The sequence below is a fragment of the Maudiozyma barnettii genome, assembly GCF_903064755.1.
Source record: "Maudiozyma barnettii strain CLIB 1767 genome assembly, contig: KABA2_06, whole genome shotgun sequence".
Classification (NCBI taxonomy): Eukaryota; Fungi; Ascomycota; class Saccharomycetes; order Saccharomycetales; family Saccharomycetaceae; genus Maudiozyma; species Maudiozyma barnettii.
Window position 1 is genome coordinate 796,261 of NW_024545243.1, and position 21,810 is coordinate 818,070.

At 33.0% G+C, this 21,810-nt stretch overlaps 10 protein-coding genes and 1 non-coding gene across 11 annotated transcripts; 4 read left to right on the forward strand and 7 right to left on the reverse strand.

Annotated features, from left to right (window-relative positions):
* Positions 1-65: 65 nt before the first annotated feature.
* KABA2_06S07744 lies at positions 66-139 on the forward strand. Its single transcript has one exon. It is a non-coding gene; the product is annotated as a tRNA-Val (tRNA).
* An 865-nt stretch (positions 140-1,004) lies between these two features.
* On the reverse strand, positions 1,005-2,183 carry HEM15 (ferrochelatase HEM15; the record flags this gene model as incomplete). Its single annotated transcript, XM_041551447.1, has 1 exon — positions 1,005-2,183. One exon carries the CDS (start codon positions 2,181-2,183, stop codon positions 1,005-1,007), a length of 1,179 nt encoding a protein of 392 aa, XP_041407381.1.
* A 623-nt stretch (positions 2,184-2,806) lies between these two features.
* Positions 2,807-4,708, forward strand: ALE1 (lysophospholipid acyltransferase; the record flags this gene model as incomplete). Its single annotated transcript, XM_041551448.1, has 1 exon — positions 2,807-4,708. The coding sequence occupies one exon, from the start codon at positions 2,807-2,809 to the stop codon at positions 4,706-4,708; it is 1,902 nt and encodes a 633-aa protein (XP_041407382.1).
* A 139-nt stretch (positions 4,709-4,847) lies between these two features.
* On the reverse strand, positions 4,848-5,717 carry MED4 (Med4p; the record flags this gene model as incomplete). The annotated part of the gene is made up of 1 exon (XM_041551449.1): positions 4,848-5,717. The coding sequence occupies one exon, from the start codon at positions 5,715-5,717 to the stop codon at positions 4,848-4,850; it is 870 nt and encodes a 289-aa protein (XP_041407383.1).
* Positions 5,718-6,132: 415 nt separating this feature from the next.
* On the reverse strand, positions 6,133-7,296 carry DCS2 (5'-(N(7)-methyl 5'-triphosphoguanosine)-(mRNA) diphosphatase; the record flags this gene model as incomplete). The annotated part of the gene is made up of 1 exon (XM_041551450.1): positions 6,133-7,296. One exon carries the CDS (start codon positions 7,294-7,296, stop codon positions 6,133-6,135), a length of 1,164 nt encoding a protein of 387 aa, XP_041407384.1.
* A 282-nt stretch (positions 7,297-7,578) lies between these two features.
* Positions 7,579-10,389, reverse strand: YRM1 (Yrm1p; the record flags this gene model as incomplete). Its single annotated transcript, XM_041551451.1, has 1 exon — positions 7,579-10,389. One exon carries the CDS (start codon positions 10,387-10,389, stop codon positions 7,579-7,581), a length of 2,811 nt encoding a protein of 936 aa, XP_041407385.1.
* Positions 10,390-11,977: 1,588 nt separating this feature from the next.
* On the forward strand, positions 11,978-12,532 carry DDP1 (polyphosphatase DDP1; the record flags this gene model as incomplete). The annotated part of the gene is made up of 1 exon (XM_041551452.1): positions 11,978-12,532. One exon carries the CDS (start codon positions 11,978-11,980, stop codon positions 12,530-12,532), a length of 555 nt encoding a protein of 184 aa, XP_041407386.1.
* Positions 12,533-12,695: 163 nt separating this feature from the next.
* Positions 12,696-13,685, reverse strand: GET4 (Get4p; the record flags this gene model as incomplete). Its single annotated transcript, XM_041551453.1, has 1 exon — positions 12,696-13,685. The coding sequence occupies one exon, from the start codon at positions 13,683-13,685 to the stop codon at positions 12,696-12,698; it is 990 nt and encodes a 329-aa protein (XP_041407387.1).
* Positions 13,686-14,047: 362 nt separating this feature from the next.
* Positions 14,048-16,501, forward strand: SEY1 (dynamin-like GTPase SEY1; the record flags this gene model as incomplete). The annotated part of the gene is made up of 1 exon (XM_041551454.1): positions 14,048-16,501. One exon carries the CDS (start codon positions 14,048-14,050, stop codon positions 16,499-16,501), a length of 2,454 nt encoding a protein of 817 aa, XP_041407388.1.
* Positions 16,502-16,637: 136 nt separating this feature from the next.
* SWT1 (mRNA-processing endoribonuclease) lies at positions 16,638-18,032 on the reverse strand (the record flags this gene model as incomplete). The annotated part of the gene is made up of 1 exon (XM_041551455.1): positions 16,638-18,032. One exon carries the CDS (start codon positions 18,030-18,032, stop codon positions 16,638-16,640), a length of 1,395 nt encoding a protein of 464 aa, XP_041407389.1.
* A 195-nt stretch (positions 18,033-18,227) lies between these two features.
* On the reverse strand, positions 18,228-21,425 carry TTI1 (Tti1p; the record flags this gene model as incomplete). Its single annotated transcript, XM_041551456.1, has 1 exon — positions 18,228-21,425. One exon carries the CDS (start codon positions 21,423-21,425, stop codon positions 18,228-18,230), a length of 3,198 nt encoding a protein of 1,065 aa, XP_041407390.1.
* Positions 21,426-21,810: the final 385 nt, after the last annotated feature.

Below are 21,810 nucleotides of genomic sequence, written 5' to 3' on the forward strand. Positions count from 1 at the left end.
ATTTATCATACCAAATTTAAATACCAACAAATATAGTAAATTTCGAGAAATTTTCAAGAAAATATGGTTTCGTGGTCTAGTTGGTTATGGCATCTGCTTAACACGCAGAACGTCCCCAGTTCGATCCTGGGCGAAATCATTTTTTTAAGTTAACTTCTTACCCGCTGAAGAACTCTTTGGGTCAATTCAATTCAAATATTGTATATGTAAGCTTTTACTTTATTATAATTTTTTATTATCCACCAATTGTTGTTAATTTTGTTTTGTTTTTGATAAGTTATTGAAATTCTTTTTGTCGGAAATATATTATAAGAGGGATAATGACCAAGGTTATGATCTGATGCTAGATTCATCCCGCAATGATCTAACAATATGTTCATCCCGCAACAACTTAATAATAGATTACTTACACCACTGTCGAGTGAGTTTATAATCACGACAATGATTATCCAACATATATAAATTGAACAATATTTCATTTATGAATATAATTGTTTCCATAATTTACTTTATATATTTTTATATAAGATATAAAAAGATCAGACGACTATAAGTTGATTTTGTAATATAACAAAATCAGTTCAGTTAAATAGAAGATGTCTAATATTCAATTTTCCCATCACTTTTATATATTACTTGCCATTATTTTGCTGTGTGTAAGTCCTCCCAACTAACAGTGGAACAATTGATGGTAATATTTTTGCACCAGCTGTGTCCAAAGTGGAAACAAACAAAACTGAAACTGTTATCGTATCTATTAACTAATAATCTGTGAACTATTTATTTTCTTTTGATTCTGTAATTTATTTTAAATTTCACACTACCTAAAGGGAACCATAAGATGTGCATGAGACACAATTTTACTATGTCCATGAGTAATTTTTTTTTTGTAAGGATATACGATTAAATGAAATAAATAAATATATAAATATATAAATAAGCGAAATAGTAATAATACTTATAAAATAAATATTAAACTTTGACAGCCATTTCTATCAAAATGCTCAGTTTTTGATTTTTGTATGGTCACCAAACAATTGGTCAAGATCAGCTGGGTCACTAGACTTACCAAGTAGGTAATCCAATTTTAATTGCTTTGAATATAATTCACCACTCTTCAAATGGTCCTTAACCATTTCTGCTAAGCCTTTAGTTAAGATTTCACTCCCGTTAAGAGAATCGCATCTCTTTAATTTGTCTTTATGTTCCGATTCTTCTATCATACCAATATCTACTTCATGTAATGTTTCAATATGATCCGATGTAAAGGACACAGGTACCAGACAAATACCCGGAACCTTTGATGAATCCATCTCACTCAAAAACTTTGATATAGCCAAAGTTTGAGCACCTAACCAAGGTTTAGGGCCGACTTGAGATTGCCAAGTCAATCTATAAGGATTTTTAAATTTTAATTTTGACATAATCTGGTATACAGTAGCTGCAACTTCAGCCGGATAAGCGTCACCTGTATTAACAACATCCATTGGTAAAGAATGAGAAGAGAATAATATAATTACTTCGTCCCTAATTTCTTCTGGGAATTCTTTTAATTTGTTCCTAATATTTGCGACGAATGCGTCCACTAAACCCTTATTTGAAGGCCAACGGTCAATTGTAGACCAAACAATGGATCGATTGGGATCTAATTTTTTCACTTGTCTCCATAATTCATTAATTGAGGATCCCGTGGTTGAATATGAAAATTGCTGATATTGAGTTAAAGCAACAGCTCTAGTGATACCATCGTCCAACATTTTTTGATAAGTTTCTTCGGTTAAAGGTTTTGCATAACGAAATGCTACATAAGGGTAATGAGGCTTTGTCTCGGGACTAATTTCATCTAACATCTTACAAACTTTAACAGATTGATATTCTGACCATTTACGAATAGGCGAACCACCACCTATCTCCTTATATTGTTGTTCAATTTTAGGGGTTCTAAATTTAGCAATATATTTTGCTATCAATGGTTGAAACCGCTTATTAATAGGAATAAGATCGTTATCTGCAAACAATTGATACAAAAAATCATGTGTCTCCTCCACGGTAGACGGACCACCCATGTTCATAAAGACAACACCTGTTGCCTGTGATTTGTTCAACTGGTAACCTTGTGAGAAACAACGTTTTAAAACATTTGTAGTCGATACGGTTGTAGCACGCTTAATTGAACAGTACATCGCTTAATGACAATTGTCATGGGGTTAGGTTCTTGAATAGCAGAAACGCAAATTAACTAATAAAAAGATGAAAGTCACAACCACCGTTTAAATAGATTAGATTACAAATCATGTTCTCCTTCCCCTTCCCGTTGCCCCCTCCCCTCGATCCTGTCTGTTCAAGCAACTGGCTCGTACAAATAATTTCAGGTTCATCAGATCAAAACGAAGGAACGACAATAAGGAGAAAATATCAACCCTAAAAATGCCATAATCAGGGCAAAGAAAGTTTGTTTGGATCATCTCGGATTTTATGTCAAATTTCAACAGAATAAGCCCGAGAAGGACACGGCAACCCGTTTTTGTTGAATCTTTTTTAGCATAATCATTATAATAAGTGAATTGGAATTTATTTTATTTAAAAAAGGGACAGCGAGTGGAAGACGTTAGACTTTCTGAACTATTTTCACAAGTTGCGTTGGTGTTTTTGGGAACTCTGTTATTATTATTATTATTATTATTATAATTAATTGTTCTGGGATTATATTTATATGCTTTGTTAAGTTGAACAGGGCAACTCTCCGATTTTTATCATTCTACATTACCATCTCCGATTTGTAAGACTTTGGATTTTTAACAAAGAGATGTATAACTTCATCGATGCTGGGATAAAGCATCTGTGTGAGACTTATGGTATTGATAATTTTACTTTAAGGTTTGCCTTATGTTTATTAGGTTCGTTCCCATTGAATGCGATCTTGAAAAGATTACCAGATAAACGTGTCAATTTGAAATGTAGCTATATTATCTTCATTTCTTTCATATATTTATTTGGTATCATGAACTTGCCTTCAGGGTTTAGGACATTATTTATTAGTTCTACATTTACATTTCTGATTACAAGATTTTATCATTCTGCATTTATGCCTCATGTTAATTTTGTATTTGTCATGGGTCATTTAGCTTTGAATCATATCTATGCCCATTTTGTATCCAATTCAAGTAATGTTAACATTAACTCTCAAATCGATATTACAAGTGCTCAAATGGTAATGGTAATGAAATTGACCTCTTTTGCTTGGTCATATCATGATGGTACTTATTTAAATAAAGAAGAATTCGATTCCCAACTGACCAAATATCAACAATCAAGAGCTGTGAAAAATCATCCTTCATTATTGAAATATTATGCATATGTATTCTTCTATCCTACTATATTAACAGGACCAAGTTTTGATTTTGTTGATTTTGACTCTTGGTTAAATTGTGAAATGTTCAGTGATTTACCAGAATCTAGAAAACCATTGAATAGATATCATCACAGTGAAAGAAGACAAATCCCAAAGAATGGTAGATTGGCATTTATGAAAGTTATTCAAGGTTTATTTTGGATGGTATTATATTCTTTCCTACCAAAATATATTAATATCGGTACTGTCCTAAATTCATCTATGTTTATGTCTCATAATTTCATTTACAGAATACATTATATGTACATTTTAGGTCTAGTTACTAGATTCAAGTATTATGCTGCATGGACTATCTCAGAAGGGTCCTGTATCTTATGTGGTCTAGGTTATAATGGGTATGATAAGAAAACGGGTGAAATCAAATGGGATCGTGTAAAGAATATTGATATAGTCGGTGTAGAGACAGCTCAAAGCACCAGGGATTGTCTAGAGGCATGGAATATGAATACTAATAAATGGTTGAAATATTATATTTATTTGCGTGTGGCAAAGAAAGGTACCAAGCCAGGTTTCCGTTCTACTTTATTTACTTTCTTAACTTCGGCATTCTGGCATGGGTTTAGCGCAGGTTATTATTTAACGTTTGCTACAGGTGCCCTTTATCAAGCTTGTGGTAAATTTTACAGAAGAAACTTTAGACCAATATTCTTGAAAGCAGATGGCGTTACACCAAGGAAATATAAATGGATGTATGATTATTTGGGTAATTATGTTATCAAGATTTCCTTTGGTTACATGATACAACCATTCTTAGCATTAGGTTTCAAAGATTCATTAAACGCATGGGCATCTGTATACTTTTATGGCCATATCATTGTCCTTACTTCATTCTTCATTTTCAAAGGTCCTTATGCTAAACCTGTAATTAAATTCTGTAAATCGTTACAACCAAAGGAAATTGAGGCAATAAATCAAAAGAAGGTCGAAAAAGATATTTCAAACAGTTCTGGTTTGTTAAGTGAAATAATTAAGGATAAAATTGAATACGAAAAACAAACTGCAAACAATTCTGAAGAAGAACTGGATCCATTAGAATTACAGGAAATGAATCTAGGTATTCCAAATCTAGATGATGCAGATTGGGTTGAAGCAAAAGAAGATTTCAACAAATTCATCGACGAATATAATGAATGGAAGGATAAAAAGGGTCTTGAGATTGAAGAAGAGAATTTATCAAAGGCTTTCCAGAATTTCAGGAAGGAGTTAGCTGAAACAGCTAATAGTGCATCTAACACTACAAGGAGGATGAGTTTTAGCAAGTATTCTCCAAAACCAGTCTCTAAGAAAAATGAATAATATTATTTCTCCTTTGAGTGCCAAAAGTAGTATTAAATATGAACTATAGGAGTATCTCTTCAGTGCTTTTAAAATTAGAATATTTCATCTCTTTATTTATATATATATATATGTCTTTTTGGATAATGTTATACGGTTATTAAAATTCATCTGGGTTGAAAAGGTCCAGATCCAGATCGATATCTTCATTGTCACTATTTTCTTTCTTTTCCTCAGTATGACTCTCATTTTCATGATTTGCACCAAACACAAATGATCCCCTTCTATCATTAGATATATTATCCGCATCTACTTCTTGTTTCTCAGGATTCATTTCATTGACGATATCTGTAGTGTTATCGTCTGTGGTTTTAGCTGTAATCGCTGGTTCATTTTCCTTCGTTTGACCTTTAATTGCTGTTAATTTACCACTGTTCAACGAAGCAAGAGCCAGCATCCCTCTTCTCAAAGCATCATCACCTGGCCATACAAAATTATTTGGACCAATGGATCCTTTATCGAATGTTGGTGGTATCTTTGTAAATTTTGATAATTTTGTCGCATAATCCAACAAGGTCGTTGAGTTGACTTTCTTCCGTTGTGCTAATATAGTATCTCTCTCAAATTCTACTTGATCCAAACTGGGAAGGTTATTTAAGTTATCATGACATTCATTTAATGTTTCTAAGATATCTCTAGTTTGTTGATCAATATCCATACGCTTGTCTTCTAGAGTACTAAGCCTAGAATCAATATCATCATATTTCGCAAAAGTCGCAAGACTAAAATACATGTCATAATCTGCCTGTATTAATTCTTGGGCATATTTTAAATTAGGATGAAACTTATCCACCGATTCAATTAATTTTGCCAATACGTCCTCATATTCAGTTAAATTTTTGTATATTTCGATCTTTCCCAATTTGTCTTCCAAAGTATTTCCTGAAGAGCCAGTCCCAGATGTAGCCTCCGCTAAAAGTGAAACAGAGGAGGATCTAACATGCGTCATACCAAACTCATGAGTTGCCATTATGATTTTTATTATATAGATGTCAGTAACTTACACTTCTTGGTATCCACACTCTTGCATTTATTGAAATGGTCGGTGAACCTACATATATATGTGTATATTTTTAAATGTTGCGCTTATTTAGAAGTAACGTAACTTACAGGAAAATTTCATCTGAAAGAGAGATGAGCAATAACATTAAACGTAGACCTATGCAACAAAAGTACAACAGAGACAAAGGAAAACTATATATCTCTATGATAGTTCTACACCATTTCTACATATATCTATATTATGCAATAACTAATTTACTGTTCCAAATATCAAATAGGAGTGAAAAAAACAGATCTAAGTACCACCTCTTCATGAGAAATTAGCTCAAGAGAAAATACGTACACAAAGGTTAAAGTTCAAATCATATATTTAACAGGTTTAATCAATTTGGTAGTTTGATACTATTAATTACCTTAGGAGGTTCATTAATATTAACCTCTTTAAGTTGCTTTTGAACCTCATCTTTTAGTCCTCTTCCCCATAGAGGATGATTCTCCCCTATGGTATACGTAATTGAAGCAGCATTCCATCCATCAGAACCTAAAAAGTCTAAATACTCTATAGCATCATCAATCTGTATGGCTTTCCCGTCATGTAACCCACCACTAAGACCCGGGTGTTTGATATGTACAACATGAACATGTAAATGATAATAGGAGGGCTGGTAGTGGATAAAAATACGCAACTCATCCGCCCTAATTGCGTAGTTGTAACATGGTGGGATAACAGATTTTAATAAACTATTGATTTTAATTAACCAATCCTTGTGCTGAGGTCGGAAATCTCTAATGGACTTAATGTCGTTCCTATACATAAGTGCAACCAGATACAGTGACTCTAAGGTCTCTCCATCCCATCTTGTATCTGGTAATAAAATAAAACCATCATTTGCATTAAGCTCATTGTAATGCTTGTATATAATCCTTCCTTGTTCAGAATTTTCATACAGGATTTTGTAAACCCATTCCAGCTTTTTAAAAGTGGACATCTCATTTATAAATGGTTTAACGATTTTCTGATACATTTCTGGAGTTTCCTTGACTATATGTAACTTCTGTTGATCATACCGTCTTATATGAACATCAGTAGCAGGCCATATTACACTAATCTTGGCTGTTGGATTTTCATCTATGTGCTCCCTCAATACAGCTAGAGCCCAATGGAAGTTATCATTAGATGTCAGTTCCTTCAATTCAACGACACCTTTCACAAAAGAAAACTCACTAGCACATGGGTCCCTCATTCCTAATTCATCATCAGAGACTGGTTTGACTTTATTATCGTTGGTCTTAAAAAAATGGCATTCTTTTTTAGGGTCTTTATAACTGTTTATGGTCATAAGAGGAGGATGTATGGACTGCCTTCTAATAGTATCATTATGAATAAAATGTGTCTTTTCAGCAGTTAAAATTGCATCCCTTGAGTCAATAGTCCCTAGTAAAGATACTATCTTCGTTTCTGGGTTAGAGTCAAGGTTTCTAATAAATTCAAATTTTTGTAGTAGGTCGCGTAATGTATACGACCGATTATAACTCTGAGGACACATATCAGTTGGACAGCTATGTAAACTCTTTAATAAACAAGTAAGTATATCAAATTAAAGAAGAGTATCTAATTAAAATAAGTGTTCTACCAGAAAAAAAAATTAAGATATATTCATTAATATCCTTGCTTAAATATATACAGGTTTTCAGTGGATAAGGTACCCTTAATTTCCCTTTAATAATCAGAAGAAGACCATTATAGGGTATTACTAAGGGAATATCCCTATATCCCCATTATACAGAGATATAATTTTATCCAGATAGTCAAAAGTAACTTATATCCCTTATAATTCATTTTCAAAATCCTGAAATAATGTATCAGAATCATTTAATAATTTCTCCCACCCACTGTTGTAGCTAGACCAAAAATCATCTACCAATTTCTGTGCTATCTCTGTCTCAGCAGCATTCATCTTTTCTCCAGTACTTGATATAATTGTAGGTTCTTTATTATTTTCGGTGTTAATACCATTATCAGCATCTTTATTTTTACCATTTGGGTTATTTTTGTTTGATAATGGCAGCTCATCCTTCTTATTCAAAATTTCAATGTGTTTTTGAAGTTCATTGATTTGATTTTGTTCTTCAAGTTGGAATTGATACTGTAAGTAACTATGATAGGCTTGCCTTGCACTGACATTGACCGATCCTTCTTGACTACGTCGTATTGTCTCCGTTATATGTGAGCTAGGTGGGAATTCGCATTGAAAACCAGGAGAAGTTCCGGACTTTTGTTCTAACCCTTGCAATATCCATGAGCTTTCTATCTTCCTTCTATGTTCTAAGGCTTTTTCAACAATGATTCTATACGTCTTTTCCAAAGTTATCAGAATTAAACCAGAATATGACCTCAGTATTATATTTTTTAGTTCAAATCCCTGCTTGTTGGATTTATCATAACTTATCCAGCCCTCGAATATTTTTTTGTACATATTAAATGTAGTAATTAAAGAAATCGACTTATCTGTTGGTACACTAAATGAACTCATATCCCATTCAACTTCTGTCATATCATGAGAGACAAATATACCATTTTCAAACAACGTTGCCTTCAGAAAAAAGAATGCATAAAATATACCTAGAGATTGTACTACAGGATGAAGTGACAGCCCCAGACAAGAAGTTAAATACGGAGGTAAAGTATTGTATGATGGGTGAACAGTTTCTGGAAAATATTTTTTATCTAATTTGTAACAGTGATTCACAAATGTTTTGAAAATAGAGAAAGTTAAAAGGTGTGCCTGGATTGAAATATTCTTTAGGAGTAAAGATCTTTGATTTAACAAAACAAACCCTACAGAATAGAAAGTTGTGATAATATCTAAGACTGTTAGCATAAGTCTAATTTCTCCAAACGTAAGTTCTAAGATTAAATCTGGATCAGTGGCATACTTAATAGGTTTTAATTCATCTTCCAAAAATTTGAGGATGACTTGTCCATGTTCGACCACCTTGGGTGTACCCGTCTTTTTGTAAAACTCGCCAAGCATAGGCCTTACTAAAAATAAGAATCTTCTCATCTTACCAAAGAATGAATCTTCTTTTGTGAAATCTCTCCCTTTCCCGGCTCCAGTAGATGGGAAAGCTGGATATGTATCCTTGGGACTACTTGTATTACTTTTATTTAAGAAAGTATCCAAGCTTGACGGAATTAGACAAAATTTTGGGTTTGAATCGATTTTGTTTAGACCAAATTCATTATTCATTACGGTACCATATAATTCCAAATTACTCTCTTCCTCATAATTAATATCGTTAAATGTTTCCAAATCAATATCCAAATTTTTACCGATTCTAAGGGATAATTCAAAATCAAAAAATAACACCCAAGTCCACAAATTCTCAATGGAGTCACAGCTACCACAAGTCATATCTTTATTTTTATAAATCTCCCTAATATTCAGATTTAAACCTAGTGTCTTAGAACAAGCCGTCAATTGGCCTACAATTCCTATTAAACTTGTTTCATCGCCCTTCCGAGAAGAACTTGAAATGTAGAAAATTTGTTGTAACAAAAACTGTGCTTTCTCAATATAACTTGTCTTCGGAGAGAGCAATCCTGTCAAGTAAATAACCAATCTAAAGATTTGTACAGGAACGTCATGTCTGAATTTTGTAAACACCAGGATCATTAAAATCACAGCAATTTTAAAATAATTTTTCTTGCCGTTAGGTTTTAATTGAATAACTGTTCCCTCACGATCTTGAACGAATGCATATTCCAAATCAATAAGGATTTTCTTCTTATCTAAGAAGGTATTCATTTCATATAAATTGCTATTTTTCTCATCAAAGAATTCGTTAATGTAACCTTTAATGGAGTCAAAATCAGGTAAACATGGCAAAACATCATTAAGTATAGAGACAGAGTCGCCAATTGTAAGTTCCATGAACTCTAATTCAGTCTTTATATTAGTCATGTATTTTTTCTTCCAAATATTTCTCTCTACTTTAATTTTTTTCCATAATTGAATATATTTATCCTTGAAACCCCAATTATTCCTCATTATAAATGTACGAAGTGACGTAGGCCCATATGTAATTGTTCTCCCATTCTCTTTACATTGAATATAATAATAATTTCTAAAAGGATTTGGTATTTTATCGTCTACAGCAGATCCTGAGCTACTTGTAACACTGTCAGTAACATTGTGATCGATTGCGGAAAGGCTAGGTCCTTCATAGGTAGATATACGACTTGTTGTGGGACTATTTGGTTTATCTGGGGAGCTACTATCATATGTCTTCATTTGATGGTATTTCATAGTTCCCACAAGATTATCTGAAGATAAATTGTCTTTAATGCCAGCATCTGTTGTTCTTGCGGTACGATGGCCACTTGGTGTAGTAGCTTTAGCAATTAAATCTGAATATATACATTCATTCATCTCCCGCGATTTACAACTAGAACACATTGGTTTCTGTTGATCACATTTTAATTTTCTTTTCCTACAAAATGTACATGATTTGATTGGCTTATGTCTCTTTGATCGTTGTTTAGTAACTTTTTTGTCTGTTAATTGTGGTATAGTCTCAGTTGGGATTGGCGTAAGAAAGTCATCCACATCTGATTTCGAGGTTCTATCGTTGATCATGGGCCAAGGAAGTATAATTATGTATATTGTTGTTAAATAACGTTTGTATTTGCTTAAAATTGTTTAACCACCTAGGCACGCTTCAATATAAAAAGAATAATAATGTAAGCCTTCCGAATAGAATATATATTAGCTAAAATTATATCGCTTATAATTCAAAACTGAATATGAATACCTTCCTTTCCAATCTCTTGATGTGTAACTGTCACTGATGTTATATGCGATATACTTAATTTACGGTATATTATCTCATCGTCATTGGTTTACACCACGCAGACCTATCCCTGACTAAAACAGTATACTAGGGTTCATACTCGTTCAATGTGATATATAGTTGCAATGAAATGACACATTTGACCCGGTAAGATCCAACGAACAATTATCCTAAGCTGTAAGAATGATAAATGACTGCAATTATTCTCTTTTTGGGTATAATTGAAACTCATAGAACTTTTGGGTTTTTTTTGTTCTGTTGTGCTTACTCTGTGAATCACCAACTAGCTACTCAAATGAATTTAATTGTGTTTTTAAACCGTGCATTAATATGAATAATAAGTTATTGGTGGTAGCTAAATTACAATTGAAATCGACATCAAGCTTCCTATCATTTCAAATATTTTACTTTCTCGTGACTCTCTTTTTTAATAAATACATATGAGTAATGAGTAGAGCTCTGAAGTCTTATACTGTCTGGAATGATGTATATATTGATACTACTGTGGTTCTAGAATATATTATAAACATTATAGTCTAGTTTGAGATAGTTCTCTTAGTTTACTTTAATATTTGGCCAACTATTCACTTTTTTATTGGACTACAGTTTTTTTTTATAGAGGGAATTTGCATATCCTTAACTTCAAGACGATATTGTATATAGAAATTTAGTCAATATATTAACATAGCTAACTATGAATTATCTAGTATGCTACTATTAGGTACGGTCTAATCTGTTTTTAACAAAAACACTCTATCGATACTGGTTATCTTTTTTTAAAATTAATGGATGTATAGATAACAATAATCGTGTTTATAAAATTATTTATAGTTTTTAAAGTAGTCCTAATACATAGAGCTAATATGCAATATTTATACACAATAGAAAAAGACTAGAACAATGTAAACAATTTCCCTGTCCACGATTACCTTTATGTAAACGCCTTTCTTTGCCTTTCATTACATTTTATTACCTCAGAATTCCTCCCCTTTGTAATGCAACCCCTTAACCAAAACTTAAGTAAGCTGCAAGTTTGACTGGCCCAGTTGACATTTAAATACAAGGAGGGGCCTATCATTTAGATTGACAGTAGATGGGTTTAACGCATTCAACTTTATTGTTTTGGTTTTAAAAGTGGGTTGTCAACAGAATATTGCACGTGCCGCAGGGAGAAAGTAATGAGAAATTCTCTCTCTTTCCCAAGCAGTCATCGATGAATATCAATATAAATATTCGTCAGGTAAGACACATAACGGAACCTCGAGGCTATTCTGCTTGAAAAAATGAAGGTTATGTGTCCCTTGTTCTTGGGATAGTAAGATATATAATGGAGGTGAGGACCAACCATACATTAACGCTCGTTCATTTTAAAAGATGTCTGATATTACACAATCAAAAGTAGCTCGTGTTGGTAGAGAAAACCAAGTGTACTCTGAAAAGAGTGGTGCCAGAATTGTTGCTGGCTGTGTATGTTTGACCACTGATCACAGCAAAGTGTTAATGATCAACTCGTCTGCCGATAGGAATAAATGGATTATACCTAAAGGTGGTGTAGAGAACGATGAAGTCATTGTACAATCTGATGGATCAATAGACTACAGTAAGACAGCAATTAGAGAAACATGGGAAGAAAGTGGTTGTGTGGGTGAGATTGTTGCAAAATTAGGGTTTGTAGAGGACATGCGTCCACCAAAAGAATGGAACAATAATTTTAAGAATGAAATACATACCGATAATGTGATCGTTCATCCTCCTAGATCTGAGTTTCATATTTATGAGATGCAAATAGTCACATTAAAGGATGAATTCCCTGAAGACCATAAGAGGAATAGAAAATTAGCCACTTTTGAAGAGGCTCAACAAGATCTTATTAATTCACAGAGACCAGAATTGCTCGAGGCTCTCAAAAGGTCAAGTATATTGAAATAATAATAACTATACCCGAGAAAGATTCAGTTAGAACGAAAACAAAATAAATATTTCAAATATCTGTAAGTAAGAATAATATTTAACTCGTTCAGAAATGGGAGAAGAAAGGTATAATATAACTCGAGAGATTATTATTAGAGATTATATACATATTGTATCATAACTATTTAGAACCACCTAGAAGACCTGACATCATATCTTGTAAGAAATTAGATTGTCTTTGTGCTGGGATTCCAAAATATTCTTGCCCTAGGAATTCAAGTTGAGGAGCAAATTTAGTGCTTAATTCTTTGTATTGTTCATTGAGACTCTGAAACAATGCCTTATTTTTTGTTTGACATGTCAATATCAGTAATTGTAAGAAATTCAATTCTGAACAATCGTTAAAGAAAAATAGTTTAAAATCTTCATCCTGACCTGGAATTCGTTTTGCAATGGTTTCGTATTTCACATCTGGATATTCTTCAACATATTGCTTTAAGAACTTTTCTTTTGCTTCATTGGCAAATTTGATATTAGAAATAAACAAATAATTGAATATTAATCTATTAAAGAAAGATCCTACTAAAGTCAATTGTGGTGTATTGAAACCTTTTTGAATATCTTCATCTACAGCCTGAACAAACCAATCCCATACTAATTCAATATATTTCCCTACTGAATCATGTGTACCCAACATGAAATATCTCTCGGCCTCATATATATGTTCACCTTCTAACAGCTTCAAGGCCATCACATTATGTAAGTATGGGTCACCAAATTTATAGTCACTGAACTTTACAGACCAATTGTTCATACCAGTTATTACATCCTTCATATTTGGTTCCGTTGGTTCAATTAGAACCAACAATTGAATCAATCTACCAATAGAGGCATCATCTACGGTCACTTCAGCCTGATCATATATTTCTAATAAGTAGAAGATAAGGTCAGTACCAGACCCACCTTGTTTAGCTTTCAACAACGACGTGGAACCTTGACTGACTAATTCAATAGCCAATTCATAAGTCTTAGCTCTGACATATCTGTTAGCAATTGTCCTCAGGGTCTGATGTGCCTCATAATAGTCTCCTGCAACAATCTTACTCTCGAAACGGTGTAACGTTCTGGCTAACTTTTGTTGTATAACATTATCTTTATTCTCGGTTGACATTTTGTTTTTATTACTTAGGTTTCTTGTCAATAACTTTCCACGCTTCTCAAGGCAAATTTAATAATAGATGTATCCTTATTTGAAGAAGCTATTGCAAATGATAACGACAGTTCTTGTTCTTCTTGTTCTTTTATTCGAATTTACTTTTTTTTTTACATTTTCGTTTTTCAGCTTTGCCAAAGAACGAGATGGGAACTTCACTGCAATTGAAACGATCAGGCTACGTATAATACAAATGAATATTTCAGGAAAACTACAGAACATTTCTAAAGGGAAGAAACGAATATTCAAAAAGAAATAACTGGCTACTGTATTGGACGTTGAATAGAGATACTTTAAGAAGAACCTTAATAAGCGAACCAATGTCTGAGGAAATTCCAGCTGATACTGCAAAAAATATGGCTGTGCAGTTGATCAACGAGGATAAAGAATTCTCGCAAGGGTTACCAGTTTACTTCAATAATTGCTTAGGAGGTAGAGATATTGATCAAAACTATCATGTTATCTCTGTATTTGGTTCTCAATCTAGTGGTAAATCTACACTGCTAAACCTTTTATTCAACACTAATTTTGACACAATGGATGCTCATGAAAAGAGACAACAAACCACTAAAGGTATTTGGCTTTCTCATACACAAGCCGTTAATACCAATAGAGGTGTTCGTAGCGACCCAGGATCTGATATATTTATTTTAGATGTTGAAGGTTCTGATGGTGCTGAACGTGGTGAAGATCAGGATTTTGAAAGGAAGGCTGCCTTATTTGCCATTGCTGTCTCGGAAGTTATGATTATTAACTTATGGGAGCAACAAATTGGTTTATATCAAGGTAATAACATGGGATTGTTGAAGACTGTCTTTGAGGTCAATTTATCTCTCTTCGGAAAGAATTCTAAAAGATCAGATGCATCTTCCCATTCTCAAAAACATAAGATGCTGCTGTTGTTTGTAATTAGGGATCATATCGGAGTCACTCCATTGGAAAGTTTGAGTTCTACACTAACAAGTGAATTAGAAAATATATGGAAGGATTTAAGTAAACCTGCTAGTTGTCAGGATTCTACAATTTATGATTTCTTTGATTTGAAATTTGTTGGGTTGAGCCATAAAATTCTAAGAGCAGATAAATTCTTGGAAGATGTAAAAAATCTGGGGGACAATTTCTCTAATAAAGAAAATAACGATGAATATTTGTTCAAACCGGAATTCCATCACATGCTACCACTTGATGGTTGGAGTATGTACTCTGAAAACTGTTGGGATCAAATTGAAAATAACAAAGACTTAGATTTGCCAACTCAACAGATTCTTGTTGCAAGATTTAAGACTGATGAAATCATGAATGAAACTCTGACCAAATATTTTGAAAATTATGACTCTAATATAAAACCATTGATATTGGAAAACAATAAAGACGCTTTAATCGAAATGTTGGTCTCTATAAAAGTTCAATCTACAGGTATGTACGATGATTTAGCAAGCCGTTACACCAAACAAATTTATCTTGAAAACAGAATTAAATTACTTTCAAAGATCAATGACAAATTTCAAGAAACTATCGAATTATTTATTCAAGGAACATCTACAGAATTAATTGATTCCTTAAAAAAATCACTATCAACAAATGACGATGAAACTTCATCTTTCAATGAAATTTTAATTGAAATTTCAAAAGACATCACAACTAGATTTCATGAATTTATTAGCAATTTTAAAGAGAAAGATTTAATTAATGAAGAATCTATTGCTGAACTTAACGCTAAATTTACTAAATTTTTAAACAAGAAGCAAAATGAACTTCGTGCTATCCAAGTTAAGAGCATTATTTCCCAGTTCAAAAAGAATATGAATTTTGCGATCAAAGATAATGTAATCTCTTACCTAGCAAATCCATCAGATGACGTTTGGGATAGAGTCATGTCCTTCTTTAAGAGATCAATGGATGAACTGTTGATCAAATTCGAAACTACATCTGACAATAGTATGAAAACATATGATTTCCAAGTTGGGTTTACCCCGGAATTAAATGACACCATCTACAAAAGGTTACGTTATATAGCATGGTATTTACTCAATGTTACCGTTCATGATTATTTGAAAGAGGATGCAGTTATTGGAATATTAAGAGAGAAATTTGAAAATTCGTTTAGATATGATGAAAATGATACACCAATACTTTGGAAGGATGAAAACCAAATTGACAATGCCTTCAAAATCGCTAAAGAACAGGCATTGAATATATTTGGGGTTTTATGTATTGCAAAAACGACTGATAATACAGAAATTATACCTGATGTTAGAGTGGAAGATGTTGAAGTTGAAGATGATCTAGGAATTTATCATTTAGAGCGGTTTGCCCATATTATAAACGAAATCCAAAAGGAGAAAATTTTGAGACAATTTAGGAGACAAATTAACTTAAGCGTCCTTGATGCCAAGAGATCCATGATTACAACCACCACACATATTCCAATTTGGGTATATGCTTTAATCGTGGTACTTGGTTGGAATGAATTTATGATGATCCTAAGGAATCCATTGCTGATTACGTTACTGTTATTGGGTGTTGTAGGTGCATATTTTGTTAATAAATTTGATTTATGGGGACCTGTCTTAAATGTTGTCAATAGTGCTATAGGAGAGACGAGATCCACAATTAAGGATAAACTAAGAACGTTCGTTCTGGAAGAAGGAGAATTAAATCAAAGTAACAGAAAGCAAGCTCCAGATGAATACGAAATGAATGATTTTAAAAAAGAACAAGAGGAGGAGGAGGAAGAGAAGGTAATAGATGAGAAAAAAGATATAAATGAATAGAAAGTCGGTATAGCGTATATACGTCAGTAATTTATTTATTTTAATGTTATATTTATCGTTATCTAATGATGTATCACGGTATGCGATCGAATAGATGCGCATATGTATACACATAATATTTTCTTTCAATGAGTTGTTAAATGATATTTGCAATAAGTCGTTCCCATCCCTCTAATTTTGTCAGTAATTTTTCCTGATCTACCACATTGCTTTTGATAAATAGATGTTCTAAAATATCACACCAAAATTGTTGAAATATATGAAGAGTTTCATTTTGAGTGGGCAAACTGGTTAATGCTACAGGAAGGTCCTTCCAACTCTCTTTTATAAGATTGCTTCCTCGGAAATATTCAGAAAATACTGACACCCAGTATGTGTATATACATTTGGAGACATCCACTAAACTATGTAAGCTATTTGAATTGAAATCCAAAAACTCTACAGTATCACCATATTCATCCAACATTATACGCTTAGTCGATTCTATCACCATGACAGTGACATCTTCAAATATACGAGCTGAAATTTCTGAGAATGGAGGTCTCGCTGAGTCCATATGGCGACCAACAGACACATCTTGACCAGAAACGCTCGTCGATGGGTGACTCAACTCTTCGGTTGTTGAACCAAACCTGTAGTTTCTCTCGTCGTAGGCAATCCTCGCTATAAGTTCACCAGTCATTCCCGTTCTGTATGATACTGTAAGAACTTCTTCGGTTAAAGCCTTCAGGCAAAGATTCTTATCATTGGACAACAATATTACAAAACAATTCTTTCTTTCCTTAAAATAAAGACAACAATCTAAAATGGAATCATCTTTTATTGAATTAATATTTATTCGTTGGGATAATTTTTGGCCAATGACACCACTAGATGTATTTGCTAAATGACTGTATATCCATGTATTTGCAGCTCTTGCAGCTTCCCCAACACTTTTATGTCTATTGGTAGAACTACCGCACTCATTGTTCTCAATTACTCTATCTGATCCTTTCAATCCATCTAGCTCTCGAATTGTATATCTTGGTATAATAATTGTATGATGATATTGGGTAAATAACGATCTCAAATTTTCTAGTATCTCAAGATGAGATATTATAAAATTTGTATCTATCACGAAACAGGTTGGTATTTGCGACTGAGAACCATCTATTGATATAAACTCTTCAGTCTGATTATTTATGGGAATTATGTTAATAAAATCTTGCTGTTCATTATTTTCAACGCTGTCTAGTACCATCTCAATATCATCATCATCATCATATCCATCTCCAGTAAGGTATGTCTTTGGTTCCCCATTGGACAGGTCTTGACTCTTTACCACTTCGGGGACATGTGGCTCATCTTGTGTATTCTGCTGTATTGTCCCTATTCTTTGGGCGTCTCTTTCAACTTGTAGATAATCATCTAGTTCATCTAATGAATACTTCTGATGACCACTGCCATTGGGACTTCTTGAATGACTTTTGTCCTCCCTTTTTGAGTATTTCCTTTTAGGTTGACCATGGTTGTCATATATAGATTTCAACATTATTTAATAGTGGTCAAACAGTCACAAACACTGGTAGTGTCTGTTACTCCAACACATAAATTTTCAATGACAATTTCAAGAAATCTAATGTTATGAACGATATTATTTTTTTGAGCATAATTAAAAGTGTTGTGTTGATAATGAAGGATATAAATGAAAATAAACAAATAAACACGTATACAATAGGTCACTTAATTAGATCGTTACATATTTAATGTTACTCATGATATCACCTATCAATAATGATTTTCCTGTAATTTGATCCCTTGGGATTACTTGAGTACAACAACAGATCATTTCTTGCAAAGTGTCTTCAGATATTTGCATTTCCGAAATGATCATACCTTCTAAAAGCATCAAGCACAGAGAAGTTAGTGCTCCTTGTATGACAGCAGGATGCTTAATTATTATTATGACATCTTGACTTTCGGATATTGGAGAGTGCATTACGGCTGACTGTATACGAGAAGATATTTCTTGTAACAGTACACATCGTTTCTGAAGCTGTTTCCATAAGTCTATGAATCTTTTGGTCAAAAAATCTCCGGAATAATGTATCATTTCTTTGATACAGTTACAAGCAGAGTTTACAATAGCATAATCTTTATCAAAAGTACATTCAACTACTGAATCCCATGTTTGAGCGATTTGTGGCAACATTGAATTATATTGCGTAAATAAAAGGGGGACAACTAATGAACTTACCTCTAAAACTTGTATTTTAAGTGGCTTTGAATTATGTTTCAACAATCGATCCCCATAAGCAAATATTTGAAGTAGTATTCTGTAGGATTCTTTGGGAATCGGGGACGTCCATTTTTCCTCGTCGTCATTTCCTTCTGGGTGATCAGTTTCTCTGTCATCGTCTTCATCATCATCATCATCACTGTCAGCTTTCATTTCATTTAATTTTTGATCAAAATATGCTTGAAAATTCTTAGGCTCATCCTCGCCAAACTTTAAATCTGTATTACCATTAATTAAATTACTCTCGTCAGACTCACGGTCCAAAATATTCAGTATTTGTTGGAAGTTTGTAATTCCCCATGGAGCAAACGTAACGGGTACAACATGATCATTGCCTAACAATAAAGTGTCTGTATCTAGGTAAGCATGCTTCATTTCGATCACAACAACCTTGAATAGCTGAAAGAACTGCAAACACAATTCGGAATAACCATGATAAAAATCTATCAACTTGAATATTGTCTCCAATACATCGCTAAATGCTTCGATTGCTTTATACCCAACTATTTTATAAATTACCATTAACATTGTAGACATACGATCTGTCAAACCGGAATTCAATTTAATTGATATCGTATCAACCAAATAATCCATATTTTCAGATATTAACGTTTTCACATTGCCTTCATACAATTCATTTGCAATCGCAATGGAACATTCTTGTGCAAAATATCTAATCTGGGGAGAACTAGAAGCTAAATTCTCAATTACGATATACAGATATTCTATTAATTCCTGTTCAAAACCATATTTTAGAACAGAAGATACAGTCTTAATTGTAGAGAGAATTGTACAAAAACTAATCTCTTGTTCTTTATTTATGACTCTACCTTCAGAAGCAATAGTAATCTCATCAGCCAGGTTATTTGAAAACTCAAGGGCAGCGTAACATGCTGAGGCTGCATCTTCAGATGCTTCATATGTGTCAGCATCATCTAACAATATATACAGATCGATCTCCCCTTGATCGAACGTTTCGTCCATCCGAGCGCCTATAAGCAAACAATCTATGGCCCATAGTGTAATAGTACGTTTCATTAATGACGACTCATTTGGATCAAAATTTGATGTGAGCGTTTCAACAATCTGTGAGATATTATTGTTCATTGTTAATTCTTTACCTATATGTTCTAGTAATAATTTTATACTTTTTTCTGTCTCATTTGTTAACTTATGGAATACTCTAACTTCTGATTTGGAAGGTTTCGAAAGATCAAAATTATCTGATATAATAATATTGTTTGATTGTTCAATAATGGTACTTTCATTTTTGGAAGCGTAAAGTTTGCTAGGTTCATTCTGTGAATCCAGACTGTCTATAATTGTACCGATTGTGTAAATCATACTATTCGCATCAATGCTATAACCTGAAACTATTTTCAGTGCAAAATCCAAGGTTTTAATTTTCTTGCTAGCATCGAATTGTATATGCGTATGAAGGTGTTGTAATTCATCATTTATTTGATTTTTAACGAGTGATATATTTTGAGACAATTGAGAATTTGGATCTGTTTCTAATTCAAGTAATACTGATATCAATATCTCTTTACAAACCACCAGGGACGTCGAACAATTCGCTAAAATATTTGAGACAAATTGTATTAGTGATTCATTTATTATACTATTATTACGCTTTAACAGTCTCGGTATAAAACTTTGAAGAGCAATATTGACTTGAGAAGATGTACCCTTGAGCCAGCTCGTATTTCTATGTCGCGATTCTAAATTGAAATTATTCTCAATCACTACATCATCATTTTTAAATTCTTTTATTTCACCTTGATCCCCAATTAAATCAGTGATATCTTCAATGACGTTAACATGCGCATGTAATTCTATATCGTCATACACTCTCTGAAGTAATGATTCAAGGAGCTTTATTGTCTGGCAGACCACTTTATAATTGACATTACGACCTGGAAGAACAAGTAATTTTGATATTGCAGACACATTACCAGGTAGAATATATGAAAGTGTTTCACCATCTTGTATGATGCCATTGTATAGTATCGATAAAGTGTCGATACACGCAAGTTGAGCATCTGGGGTCTGTGATGTGTGTTGTAATATATTTAAAAGAATAGTTACTGAGTGTGCCATTGGTTGCATGGTTCTATTTTGGGTAGAAAAAAATTCTTTATGATAACTTTGTGTTTCAATAGACTTCATAAAGGATTGTAACACAGTAGCAGTCACATATTTGAATTCATTCGACCTTTCTTGTAACGTAGACTCATCCTGTGACTCATTAATCAAATACGTAATAATAGGGAATAATTGTTTAGCCAATTCTTCAGAGAACATTCCCTTTTTATTCCATGCAGACTTTAGCAAATTTGATATGATTGATAGAACGTATTGACTTGCTATATTTGAAAGAGATTCCTGTTTCAGCAAGCTTCCTATGGGAGTGAATATATAATCAGCCAGTTGTGGTGGAATTTCAACCATTTCCTCATCATTTTGCACTATTAACTTCTCTAAGACATGATCTACTGCTCGAAGTGCTAGGGTAAGATCCTTGCTATTAGGATCGAAAACGTCTTTTGGCAAAAATGCAAGTTTCGATAAATCAACACATGGTTTCCTCAGTAATTCAAAGGCAGACATTTGGGTAGAGCCAACCGTATTGTAATTCATTTTCATATAAAATATAACATAAAGTTCCTCTTCTTAAACGCAAGGTGGCGATAATTTCAAGTTTCAAATATGTAAACAAAAAGGTTTGCGTTCGATGACTTTAAATATAGAAACTTGCTGTGGTAGTTATAAAATGGTTAAACTAACGCCAAATGTTGTAACTTCAATATAATTTTTATTTCCTTAGATATGATGTATATATAATATAAGTATATATCGGTGAATATATGTAATTTTCAAGCAAGTGCAAAGATTAGCTATCAACTGTTTGTAGGAGAAAACCCTAAAGAGTAATAGCAAATAATTACACCAGTTGCACTGTATGGAAAAAGTGTGTTCTAATCAATTGGTCCAGTACGAATATGAATATATATTCCATACACTGGGCTCT